This window comes from Protopterus annectens, chromosome 2.part0 (genome assembly GCF_019279795.1).
Source record: "Protopterus annectens isolate FY-2018-M chromosome 2.part0, PAN1.0, whole genome shotgun sequence".
NCBI lineage: Eukaryota > Metazoa > Chordata > Ceratodontiformes > Protopteridae > Protopterus > Protopterus annectens.
Window position 1 is genome coordinate 1,320,979,698 of NC_056728.1, and position 13,271 is coordinate 1,320,992,968.

At 41.6% G+C, this 13,271-nt stretch overlaps 1 protein-coding gene across 3 annotated transcripts in view; it reads left to right on the top strand.

The window, feature by feature from the left end:
• SLC30A9 (solute carrier family 30 member 9) overlaps window positions 1-13,271 on the top strand; it is a 1,654,027-nt gene that overhangs the window by 891,197 nt on the left and 749,559 nt on the right. For all 3 annotated transcript variants that reach the window (XM_044061511.1, XM_044061513.1, XM_044061512.1), the window contains one exon: window positions 5,011-5,078. In XM_044061511.1, the coding sequence (XP_043917446.1) occupies window positions 5,011-5,078 (68 nt within the window). The remainder of the gene's footprint in view (window positions 1-5,010; window positions 5,079-13,271) is intronic.

Sequence of the window (13,271 nt, forward strand, 5' to 3'; positions counted from 1 at the left end):
GCCAAATTTGCCTCAGATTTTACAATACTTAACTGAGATGCTTCACAAGGGCCTGTATTTCTCCTCCATCAAAATTCACGCCTCAACCATTTCAGCTCATTGTAACACAGAACCTCCCCTCTTCTTTCATGCACTGCTTAGGCAGTTCCTCAGAGGGGCCAAAAATCTACGACCACCCAGGAGAGCCCCAACTCCAGCCTGGGACCTAAACTTTGTATTGGAAGAAGCTCACCCTTCCACCTTTCCAGCCAACTGCCACTGCAGACTTAAAATTCCTTTCTTGGAAAACAGCTTTCCTTTTAGCCATCACTTCAGCAAGAAGGGTATCTGAATTACAGGCCATTTGGCAGTGGAGCCTTTCATCATCTTTCATGCAGACAGGGTGTCCCTCAGGACTAGTCCCTCTTTCATGCCAAAGGTGGTATCCAGTGTGGCCCTTAATCAGTCCATTCATTTGCCAACCTTCTTTCCTAATTCGCAGAACAAAGGGGAATGGATACTGCACTCCTTAGATGTGCACAGACAACTTAGATTCTATTTGGACAGGACTAAACCTCAAAGGGAATCTGAACAACTGCTGGTGACATTTGCTGCAGGGACAGATGGCTATTTCAAAACAAACCATCTCCAAATGGATAGGCCATTGCATTCATTTCTGCTATAAGCACCATGGAAACCCTATCTCACAGGGAATCAGACCCCACTCCACCAGGGCTGCATCTACCTCTACAGCCTTTCTCAGAGGCGTACCTACCAGGGACATCCTAGAAGCTGCTACCTGCAATTCTATACATATTTTCACCAAGTATTACCATTTGCCAATTTTCTCTAAATCCAGAGCTGGCTTTGCCACTAAAGTTTTGCAGGGCCTTATAGCTGGTCCTAATGCTATCTAAATTCCTCCTCCCATCCTTAGCTTTGGGAATCTACCCAAATGTAATGACTGCAACAGTGAAACATGAAGAACATAGTACAGTTGTGTACACTTACCATAAATGTAGATGTTTGAGTGTATTCACTGTTGCAGTCCTGGTTACCCTCCCTCCAGCTCCCTGACTTCTTTTGGCTATACCTCTTCTCTCCTTTTCAATGCTTAAAAGCTTTTTGGTGTATTTGCTTTTTTGTTGGAAGTATAACCTTGTATATTTATAGATTTAATTGCTTCCCATTGGGGGCACCTGATATCTGGGGCAAGAAAAACTGATTTAATGATGTCGGCTGCATGTTTTATACCCCTGACGACCTGACTTCATGGAAGAAGAGACAGCAACCGACGTAGGACCCAAGACTTTGTTAATCAGGCCGACTGAGGGCTACTGTAAGCAAATGACCCAAATGTAATGACTGCAACAGTGAATACATTTGTTAAGTGTACACAACTGTACTTTTTTGAGTGTTATGCCTTACTGGCTTGGTAGGTGAGGCACTGGTGTTACTGTGTGTCATGGGTGGTGTGGGAACTGTGTTTGTTGTAGCAGTCTTGTGTTTTGGAGTTCTCTGGTGTCTATGTAGGTTTTTTTGAGAGAACCTCTGCATATGTTGATTATTGTGTTGGATGTGTACTATGTGCATATGTAGTGGTAGGTGGGTTGACATCTCTTCTGTGCTACTGTTTTGAGTGCAAGAGAGGACAGATTCAAGATTCTTGGTGTAGATACATCTGTCACATTCTGTACTAGAGTGAGTTATTGGTAGGGGGTTGTCAGTGTACATGAGGCAATTGCTACACTGCCTCAAAAGACCCAAATCAACGAGGTTGGCAGGAGAAAAAAGGGCGGTCCAACTGTCTATAGTGCTAGGTTGAAGCCTTTTGTCACTAGGGGGCTTTTTAGAGTTGATCAAGGAGGAGCTAAGGCTTTTCAGGGTTGATCAAAGAGGAGCTCATTGGATGGATATTTGTCTGTTTTTTTTTTTTTTTTTTTGTAATTAAATAGGTTTCAGCTCACTAGCAGTATTTCTTTGAACGGGAAAATATTAAGGATGAGAGCTACAGTAATGTGCTACAGCTGTATCTAAGGGAAAACTGTTGAATGAATCTGTCCGGCTATGCTGCAAAATTGCATGGTAGTGGACGATCCTGCACAGCATGTAAACAAGCGGAAACCTGCTTAAATACCAGAATCTAAAAATTGAAAAAACTGTAAAAAGTTTCATAAGGACTAATGAGGATGCTTAGTCCAAGCCCTAGACCAACCATTCTTCACCAGACAGGTTCCAATCAGCACAGTCATGTCACTAAAGTGCAGAATGGCCCCTTCCAAACCAAGATGGCCTTGAAAACGTGTTCAGAATAAACAGCCACTGCAGACAGACCCAGATTCAAACCTAGGTCTGGACTATGCTACAGTTACTAGCTACTTTAGTTTTGGTGGGAACCACTTGAAGAATGTTTAACACCACAGAAAAAATAACAGTGAGACACTAAAAATGTTTAAAACAGTAGAAAATCAGTCTAAAAATGTATTAAATAGCTAACAAATCAGTTCTAACATTGCTTGGTGAGAAAATCAGAACAAGTTGCTTTACAGCAGTGAAAAACACCAGCAAATACTTAACAAACAGTGAAAATAGCAAAAAGAGCTTCGTAAACAGTGACAACAGCAATAATATTTTCTTTAACAGGCCCAGTAAGGCAGACAGTTGCAGTGCAACAGTATAGATTAGTACACTGTATATAAGTGCAGTATATAGTATAAATAATAAAAAAAAAAAACAGGCAACTTGTATAGTTTTTGGAAGTTCAGAAGCCTGTAGTCATCTGGTATCTCAGGTCAGAGTTGTGGCTGGTAGCCCACCTCAGTACAGCTCGGTACAAACAAGCAGAAACCTGCTCAAATGCAAAGCTTAAATACCACAAGCTAAAAACTTGAAAAAGAAACTTTTCAACATTTGTAGCAGTGCAGCTGTCATAATCTTTTTTTTTTTTTTTTTTTTTTTTTGGTTTGCAGGAAGTGCAGTTGCTGAATGGTTAGGGCAAACAAGCTGGATAAGGGGGCAAGGTGTGTTGCCGTAGATTGGTATGTGGTATCTTTGTGTGTGTGTGTGTGTGTGTGTGTGTGTGGTTGAAGAGTACACATGCCTTCAAACCTGGTAAATGAGAGAAATATGCCAGATTGAAGTGGAAAGAAGAATAATTCCATTTGCAGACCCACTTAAAATAATACATTAGCCTTTATGGTTAGAAGACGTTTAGTATTTCTTTCTAGCATGGGTCCCAAATCTTCACACCATTGGTGGTAGCCTGCATTTCAATTATATTGCTGGAGTCATATATATATATATATATATATATATATATATATATATATATATATATATATTTTTTTTTTAGCTTTTTGAACCAAAATCCTTCCTCCTTGCTCTCTGCTCCCTGATGTCTAGTAGTATTGTTGTCTTTTCCCTCTGCATTGCTTTTACTAGTCCAGCTGTCAAGTCCCTTGAATTGGAGGCTCACTTTCAGTAATATGCCCAGTTATTTTGTATAGTGTGGATTTAGTTGTAGTGATAAAAGAACATTGTTGCTTACAGTATTCTGTAAATCTGTTCATGAGACATCGCAGCATGGAACTTTGTGTTGGCATGGTATCTGTGTTGTCGCCCTTAGTTCCTTATGTTGCTTTTCATTCAGTACAGCTTGGTTTGTGGCTGATATGCGTGGAAGAATTGACACTAGCTTAACACAGAAGTTTTTATGCCTTTATTGTGAAAATGCTGTAACAGCATCTGTTAGGTGTTGATGCTTTCCTGTTGTAGCTTAAAAATCCATTTTTTGAGCACATGACAAGTCTGAGGATTTAAGACTTGACTGAAATATTTGTAACTTTAGTTTTGCATTGGTCTCATTGTTAAAACCTTTACCTAGGGTACTGTGATTTTTGTATTGTGAGTGGTGAATGCAGCTTTTTGTCTGCTTGTAAAGCATTTACTGACTGCATGTATAATGATGCTTGGGATGCTTAAGCCAGCATATGGTGCAAATACAGAGTACAACCGTATAGTACTTTGGCATGGTACTTCCTATTTGGACTAAGACCTTTTTATGTGGTTAATCTTGCTGGTCTTGTCCTTTCTATTTATGGGGGAAAAAAACAGAAAGAAAGGTTATAAAAAGAAATAGCTTGCATAGCAAAAAAAAAAAAAAGAATATTTGGTGAATGGAGCAAGACAGCCAAGAGTCTTTCTGTAGCTTGGATTATTAACCTCCATCTTTTCATATTCCTCTAACCCTTGAAGTAAAATTCTATTTGGAGTGACTCCCTAAATTCCCAAAAAACAAGTATGTTTATCTGCTTTTAGTCTGCTCTCATTTTTTTCTTCAAGATATGCCTGACTTTTTCTTTTTTGTGTGTTAGTGGTTTTGGTGCTGCGGTAGTGGTTTCGCCTCACAGTAAGACGTTGTCCTGTTCGATTCTCAGCTAGAGCATCTTCTGTGTGGATACATGCGTGAATGGGCGTACCTTCATTGAAGGTTGTGCGTCAGGGCCGGCAACTCGGCACATAAAAATATACTGCCAATCATTAGCGGACCGGAGTTCCGCTGTGGCGACCCCTAACCGGGAAAAGCCGAAAAACACAACAACAAAGTGGTTTACATAGTACTTCTGTTATCTAAAATGTTCACTCTTTTTGGATTTGCAAGACTAATGTCAGAGTTTCAGGTTAGTGTCCGTCTTTGTAGCCACCTTCACATTGGTGTCTTTCTGTCTGATGTCAGTTTTTGAAGTACTAATATGAAGCGCTAGTATGATGCTAGTACACATACTTCTTAGGTTTGGAATAGTGAAGATGCATAGGAAGACAGTAAGAGCAGTTTGCTGTCCCTTTGCAGTATGTTGCAAACATTTGAAAGCCGTGTAAATAAACGTGTCGATGACCAGCAGGAGCAGTCATTTGGTTTGTGTACTTGAAAACAGCTATAGTTTGAACATGACTGTCAGATATGTGCTTTGTTCTTGTTAACATTTGAATGCTGATCCTTCTTTTAATCCAGTGTTCTGCTTCATCCTACAGCCTCGGTCCAGGACAACAGGGGCATTTATTCAGGGACCTGGGAAAGTTGTGATGGTTGCTATTTGCATGTGAGTTGTTGAAAAATAATTATTGGTACAAAAAATGTTCATTTTTTTAACTTGCTGTTTAATGTTATATTCATTTGAACAAAATAGTATTTTAATTCTATATAGTGACCTTGTATTTATACTGGCTGAACAGCTCTGCTAGAGTGTTATACCATTGTGATTTTTGTAGCCCTTTTATTAATGTTTAAGTAGAATTATTCATTCAAGATGTGAAGAAATACCATACTAGCCTCAATGTCTGGACAAATGAATATGCGCTCCTGTGTTGTAGGCTGCACAGAGCACCCAGTTTACTTGGCTCTTACAATTTTGCTGGACATCTAATCATGGATTAGCTGTTGTCATGTATATTTCATATTATTTATGTGACTTAAAAAGTACTTTTTTTAACAGAATTAATATTTAAATGCCATCATTAAACTTTAACAGATAAGCACAGATTATCTAAATACATACTCAGAAAATATTTTTTTTCCTGTAGGTCATTATACATTTAGAAGTTTGTTAGAGTAACATGCACACTCCACTCCACAGTGTCATCACAGATCTTGAAGCCAAGTGCTTTGCATCACCTCCATTACACCATTTGGCTGTGTTTTAATGCATTGTATATTTTCTTTCTTTTGGAAAAAGTAGCATTGCTTGTAGTGTTGCTGATAGCCTAGTACCTACCTATGAACCTATCGGCCCAAGGGCCTACGTAAGCCTAGCCAACAAGGTTCACTGGCTTATGCCACCCAGGAAAGTTATTTTCCTGTGCCACTGTCAAGCAGAGACACAGAAGTGATCAAAGGGGTGTATTTCCTATTTCCCAGCCACTCATCAAGATTTTTCTTGAAGAGTGCTAATGAAGAACTTTGCCTGACATAGATGGGTAGCCTGTTCCAGGGTATGGGAAGTCTCTGGGACAGGAATATATCCCTCTAGCATGTCCTGTTTATTGTGGTGACAAGGTTTAGGTCCCTAGAGCATGTAGCTCATTGGGATTGGGATTTCTTTAGGTGTAGCATGTCCAACAGCTCTGGGTTTGACATAGCTTTATATGTTAGGCAGAGATCACCTTGGAGTAGGCGATATGCTACGGAGTAAAGCTGGAGTTTTTTGAGGTGGTCAGTGTAGGGCATTTGTTTGAGGCCAGTAATCCTCTTTGTGAGGTACTTCTGTGGCCTTTCCAGCTTCTGCAGATGTCTTGTGAGGTGCATTCCAAAAGGGGCATTGTACTCTGAAATGGGTCTAATGAGTGTCGAGTAGAGGGGAACAATGACCTCTTTTTTCCTGGATGAGAACCCTTTTATGATGAGGTGTGCCACGTAGAAGGACTTCCTGACTACTGTGGCGATGTGACTATCAAAGGAGAGACTACTGTCCACCTGGGTCCCAAGGTCTCTTATCACACATTCTGTGTTAAGTAGATTGCTGCCTATGTGGTAGTTCGTGGGTACCGAGTTTTTACCAAAGGGGATGACACTGCACTTTTTGGCATTGAGCTTGAGGCTATGGGTCTGACACCAAGCATCTGTCTCAGCGAGGCCCTTCTGTAGGATGTCCACATCATTTAGGGACTTGAGTATGGCTCCTAGTTTGCAGTCATGTGCGAACTTCATTAGCCGGAGGCCTTCTGTGTTAGCCTGTACTTCAGAGAAGTAGATACCAAACAGGAGAAGTCCCAGGACGGAACCCTGTGGTACTCCACTTGTCACTGCTTTGAGGTCAGATTTGGAGTTTGCAACTTTTACAGTGTGGGTTCTGTCAGTGAGCCAGTTGACAACCCATCTTGTGATGTAGGGATTTATACCTAGTTTAGTGAGTTTAGCTATAATTTCAGAATGGGGGATGGTGTCGAAAGCCTTGGTGAGGTCAAGATAGCCTGTGTGAACCACCTTACCCTCATCTACAGCTTTGGTGACTGCCTCAAAGAAGTCGATCAAGTTCAGGAGGCATGATCTGCCTTTCACAAACCCGAACTGGGTGGGATCCAGAGCTTGGAGGTTACCAATGTCTTTGTTTATGAGTTCCATGATGATACGTTCCATGGCCTTGCAGACCAGGCTCGTCAGGCTAATAGGTCGATAGTTCCCGGGATCAGTGGTGGCTCCCCCTTTATGGAGTGGGAGAACTGTTGCTGTGCGCCATTCAGTGGGCACAAAGCCTGATATGAGGCTATTATTGAACATGGTGCTTAAGTGGGGAGCCAGTTCATTCTGAAGTTCGTGAAAAACGCAGCCTGGGATGTTGTCCGGTCCCATGGATGCTGTGTTTTTGGCTTTAGAGAGTGCAACTTTTACCTGCATAGTTGTGATTACAGGGACTCTGCATTCTTCCTTTATAAATATGGGTCCTTTAGGGGGTGAGGGGGGGTAAAGTTAGCACTGAACCTATCTGCCAGGATGTTGGCAATATCATTTGTTTCTGCAATTTTCGTGCCTTTGTGCTGTAACTCAGAACAGATCTGGGTATTGCCATCAAGATTCTTGACATAGCTATAGAAGGCTTTGTGGTTGTCCTTAGAATTAGTGGCAATTTTGTTTTCGTAGCTAGCTTTGGAGGATCTTATAAGGGATCTCAGCTTCTTACTGAGGCTGACCAGGGAACTCCTCCATTCATGGGATTTTACTCTCTTTTGCAACAGTTTCTTCCTTCTGTTGTACACTTTGTTTATGGCAGGGGACCACCAGATTGGCTTCCTTTTTTTGGAGGATAGTGTCTTGGTTCTCTTTAGGATAGCACGATCCATGCACTCGTGTAAGTGCTTATAGAGTCCACTTGTGTAGGATTCAGCAGTTGTAACTGTATTGTCCATCTGCATGGGTGTCATGAAGTTCACCACGTCTGTCTTAAGAAGCATGAAGTTGACTTTGGAGAAATTTTTTACCATGGTTTCCTTAATGGGGGAGGGAACAGGATGTGGATATATCAAGGGTGATTAGCTTATGGTCGGATCGGACCAACGAGGAGTTGACTTCAGGTGTGGAACACTGGTCACTCATGTTGGTAATGACTAGGTCTAGGATATTGTTTCCCCTGGTGGGGGTGTGGATAAGTTGATCCAGGGCATTGGGAGTTTATGAATTCCAGAAAGCGTTGAGCTAAGGAGTTAGTACACAAGTAGTTTTCCCAGTTAATGGTGGGGTAGTTGAAGGCACCCATTATTAGGGTGTTTGGTTGAACCCTAATATTTTCCAGTACATCAAGAAAAGAGGAGTGGGAATCCTGGGGCATGGTGTGGGATCTGTAGCAAGCTGTAATTTGGATTGCAGTTTTGCCCAGAGTTAGTTGCACTTAGATAACCTCGGATGCATTATGCTGCGCAGCTAGCCTGGAGGTGTGGATATCCTTAATGAATATGGAGAGACATCCGCCTTTGGTGTTTCGGTCCAGGTTACATGGCCGAAAAGTATGGTATGAGTTATAGCCTGGTAGTGCAGGGTTGCTCTCTGGAGCCTTGAACCAGGTCTCATTCACTGCACAGGTATCGATGTTCTCCATTTTAAGGAGTGCCTCGAGTGAGTGCATTTTGAGATTTCAACTTTTAGCATTGAGTAGCATTGCCCTTAGTTTTTGCTTGCCTGTTCCTGTTACGGTGGTGAATTTGTTATTTGAACCTTGCCTAAAAAAGGCACTATAGAGGCAGCAAGAGCCTTGGCCAGTATCTGTAATCCTAGGGGCGACAGGTGCAGGCCATCTGTGGCAAAGCATCGTGGTCTGTCGACCATGTCATCCCAAGCAGACAGTGGATCCCCCTAGAATGACACCAGAAGCTTAGCCAATTGTTGAAGTCAATCATTTTGTCCTTGTACTGCGGTATCATTCGGGTGATGGTAGAATGCTACTCAGGGCTAGGGTCATACCTGCCTGGGCTTCAAGATCGGAGAGCTCTTCCATGTCTCTCTTCATGTAGTCCAGGGAGGTACATCTCAGGTCATTCACACCAACATGGACATTGACAGAGTCATATCTGTACTTGTTGTGGAGTGACCTGAGTGCGTGGGTTATGTGGCGGATCCTGGCACCCGACAGGCAGCTGACAGTAACCTTCTTGTTTAGCCTGGTGAGTTGGACATTAGTGTGCCTGACTATAGAGTCGCCTATGGCTAGTGTGTTGGGTGCATTGTTTTGCCTTATTGGCTGTGATTGAGTGGATGGAGGTTGGGGGATGGAGGTTGCTTGCGTTTCTGCTTTGGAGGTCTCTGTTGCTTAGACAGATTATTATTGAGAGCCTCCGCGAATGTTTTTGTGTTACTGTGTGTGGATTTTGGTGGTGTAGATTTAGTGAGACTATGTGATGAGTGTGGTATGGTGCAAATGTTTACCTTCTCCACATGACTGTCGTTCAGTTAGTACTCTTAAAGTCATCACTTTTACTTGACAACTGAATTTGTTTTGTAACTTCTGGCTCGGTACTGACTGGAAAAAAATCCACCAGTACTTTTTTGTACTTAAGTAGTTAAGGTAAGAGTCATATTTTACTGGGCAGCATGCTAGTAGTAACTGTCAAAAGATGAAAGTCTAGATGTCATGACAAATTGGATAAAAAAGCTTTTTTGTGTGTGTGCATTTCACAGTGCCAGTAACTAGATTATAATGACTGATAAACAGTCCAAAATCAGACCTTCATAGGCCACTGTTCCAAGTCTGTACCAGTGACTGTGAGTTTTACTCAGAGGTAATTATCCTGCAGAAGTAGGTGTTTCACTGACCAGGCTGGAGATTCCTTTCATGGCTGGTCATTCACTCTTAATTCTTTGATCAGTGCGCTGTTTGCATTATAGTTTCATTTTACCGGGAAGCTTCTTTTTGCCTCCCATAACTTCATCTTTTGGGGATGGAAAAATCATCAGAGCATAATGCATGAATGCCCCAAAGACTTTACAGTATGCTGAATGAGCTGTTGATGTTGAGCATAAGGATCACTGTTGCAGTCCAATTTATTATTTGCAACAGGAAAATGTCTAACCTTCTGTCCAGGTTTCCAGAGCAGAGCTGGTCACCTCCTCTCACACCAGGGGCTTCAGTATGATGCTCGTTAATAAAAATAACAGCAGCTGCTGCCAACTTCATTTTTTTACTAGCAGGATGTATTTAATCACCTGCTTCTTGACTCTATTTCCAGACATCTTTCAGAGAACAGTAAATACCCAGTATGAGAATTTTTTCTGAATTCTAAATTAAATTAATAACTGATGTTGCTACACTGCTGTTGGTATAGTTCTTCAGACTTCCTTTTGGATATTTTTGCCATGTCCTTTGGCATTCCCTGAAAAGAGTGTTAGCAGTTTGCCTGTGGGAGACACTTTCACCAAAAGGTTACCATCTTCATTTTTTCTGTGGAGAAAGTTATCTGGTTTTCTTGTTTAAGCTCTGTATGACATTTAGTAAGAAAACTCTTGTGTATTCCTCCCATAAGAAACGTTGTGTTGGGCACTGAGTTAGTTGCCCTTCTCATAGCTAGAGAGTTTAGGCATAAAAATAAAAAGCCATTGAAGGGCAAACTCCACCGCAGAAAGATGGCAAAACCCAAGAAACTGATTGGCAAAATTTCTGCAGCTATTGCATGTCAGTAAAGTCTCCTGCATGAGACAGATGATGCCATTCTTAGAGAGGTATGGTTTTGTATGCTCTCAACTCCGGTACCTCCTCAATATCTCAACCTTAGGCCCATTGGAGACAAGCGGAAAGATTCCAGTTTCCCATGCAAGCTAGGCCTCAGAAATTAAAGTTTCTGCTCTACATCTGAATGCTGATTCCTAGGAATCTGCAAAGGGCATTAGTTTGGCACAAACTGTTTATGCTTCTCGAGGACTTTTATCATCCCAGGAAATTCCTACCTTTGTGGTTGAATACTCATATTCCTGACAGGACACCTTCCATTTCACCCTTTGACAGTCACCAAAGCAAACTCTAGGCATTTCACTGTTTTCTACAAGGTCCAAGTTTTACTATTTTAAGAGTAAGCGAGGCCATTCTGTACCCAAGATGTTAGATTCTGATCTTAAAGGTGAGAAGTACTTGCCCTCCTTATCTCTATCATAGTCTAAATGGAAGCACAACTGGACAGAATATTCCATCATTTTATCAGGCTCCCCACCAAGTCATCCCTCCTTTAGGGAAACCTAAACATCATGAGGGATCATTTTAACTGTTGAATCCAGGTGTTGTCAGATTCACACAGGAAATACCTGGAAGTTTTGAGCATGGAAGAAGCCAGACTTCTCATTGCTACCTTTAATTCAAGCCTTTGTATATTAATTTCAGAATGCTTTTATATAAACAGCCTGTAACCGTATGATGCTTGATCACTTTTACAAAGTGCAAGAGAAGTTCCAATATTTGAACCAAAAAAAAAAAAAACCAGTAGCAAACCCCACAATGATGTCTGTGATTGCAGCAAGGTATTTTAGGTGGGTACCAGGTACAGAGCACTCCTTGTAATGCTAAGTAGAGCAGGGTACAAGACTGATTTGGTAAGAAAATATGCAGTCATCCATCCTAAGAATTGGGGGTTATGAACTGCCAGACCACATGATTCAGCAATGGGATGTCCTGATATAAAGAAAAACCTTAACCATCCAACTGGGAGCTGAGATTCTCAAATTCAGAATTTAGAAATGTATACATACTGCACTAAAATATGGAAATGTGATATTACAGTGGATTGCAATACCATTGATGCCTGTGCTGGAGGGGAGAGAAGGCTATCGGCACGGATATAAAAATGTATGCCTGGCTTAGCATGTAGACGTTACTTGAAGATCTCAAGAACCAGTTGCTATACATATCTTGCATAAATTATTTTTCATCTTTCCAATGAAGTCTTAAGAGAGGGGAAAACTATGCAGTCTGCAAAGCAAGTTATTCATCTACAAATTATTGGATATTGTATTAATTGTTCTACAAAATAGTGTCCCTTTTATTGATGTCAGACAAGGGTAGAACAGTCTCAGCAAAGCAGAATGTCTGAGAAGCAGCAGCAAGAATGTAGAGGTGGGGACAGACAGTAGTAAGATGGGGAAGGGGAAATATACCCTCTCCTAGCCAAGAGAGGAATGTTTTCTATTGATTATGCACCACCCCCCCCCCCCCCCACACACACACACACACACACACACACACACACACACACACACACACGCACACACGCACACACACACACACACGCACACACATACTCACAGCCTGGGTGGTAGATTCTCTTACAAAAACTGGTTTGGCATGCTCTCAGACCAGTTTAAGAAAGAGAGCAAGATACTTTCTGCTAGCTGCAAGACAATTTAAAACTCCCTCCCTTTTCTAGGGTTACTTCCACTTCTGTCTCAGAAATATCTTGTAACTGTCAATATTGGAACAGTAATCTCCTAACAGTAACAGCGTTGACAATCTGTACCTTGCAGCCTCTATTCTAATAATTTTCTTACTTGAGTTTTGTATGAGAAAGCACATTGCTATCAAAAGTCTATTGAATTAGCACTATCACTCTCTGGAGAAAGTAGTCCCTATTATTCTTGCAGTTAAGAGGGAATTGTGTGGTGGGCACACCAGCTGCAGGCCAGATTAATCCTGTCCTTTGACTGTAGACAGTTTTCTAGCCTTGAAAATCCCTTGAAATGATGCATGGAGAATGGTACATAGAAGCCAACTGAAAGTGCAGCAAATGTTACCCTGCAGACTCAGAGCTAGCTCAGCAAACTTGGGGACAGGTACATACATGTGAAAGAAGTGATGACCTTATGCATGTTACAGATTTACAAGTCATTGCTCTGCTCATTGACACTAAAATAGTAACAGACTGATGTAGTCTATCACGAAACAAGAAGGAACATGTTTGTATCTCCTGTGTAGGTTGGCCATGATGGCATTTAAGTTGGCCTCGCAGCAACATCTTTGTGCTTAAACCACTAGCATTCCTCTCTAACCATAACTTTGCTAGCAGAGCATTCTAGCAGGTCCTTTCCCAGTCTACACAAGTAGCAGTTAGAAAAGCAAGCCTTTTTTTCCTGCACTGAATAAGAAGCGTGAGTTGGGGACCAAGGCATGAACTTGTTTGCCTATCATGACTCTCACCATTTGAAGAAATTTTGATGCCTTGTTGTCTTTATGGTCTGGCTTCAACCTATGGATTATCAGATCCAGTACCGGCTTTTCTAAAAATACTTCAACTCCAGAGCTCCACATCCTGTGTCCATAATACACTGCTCC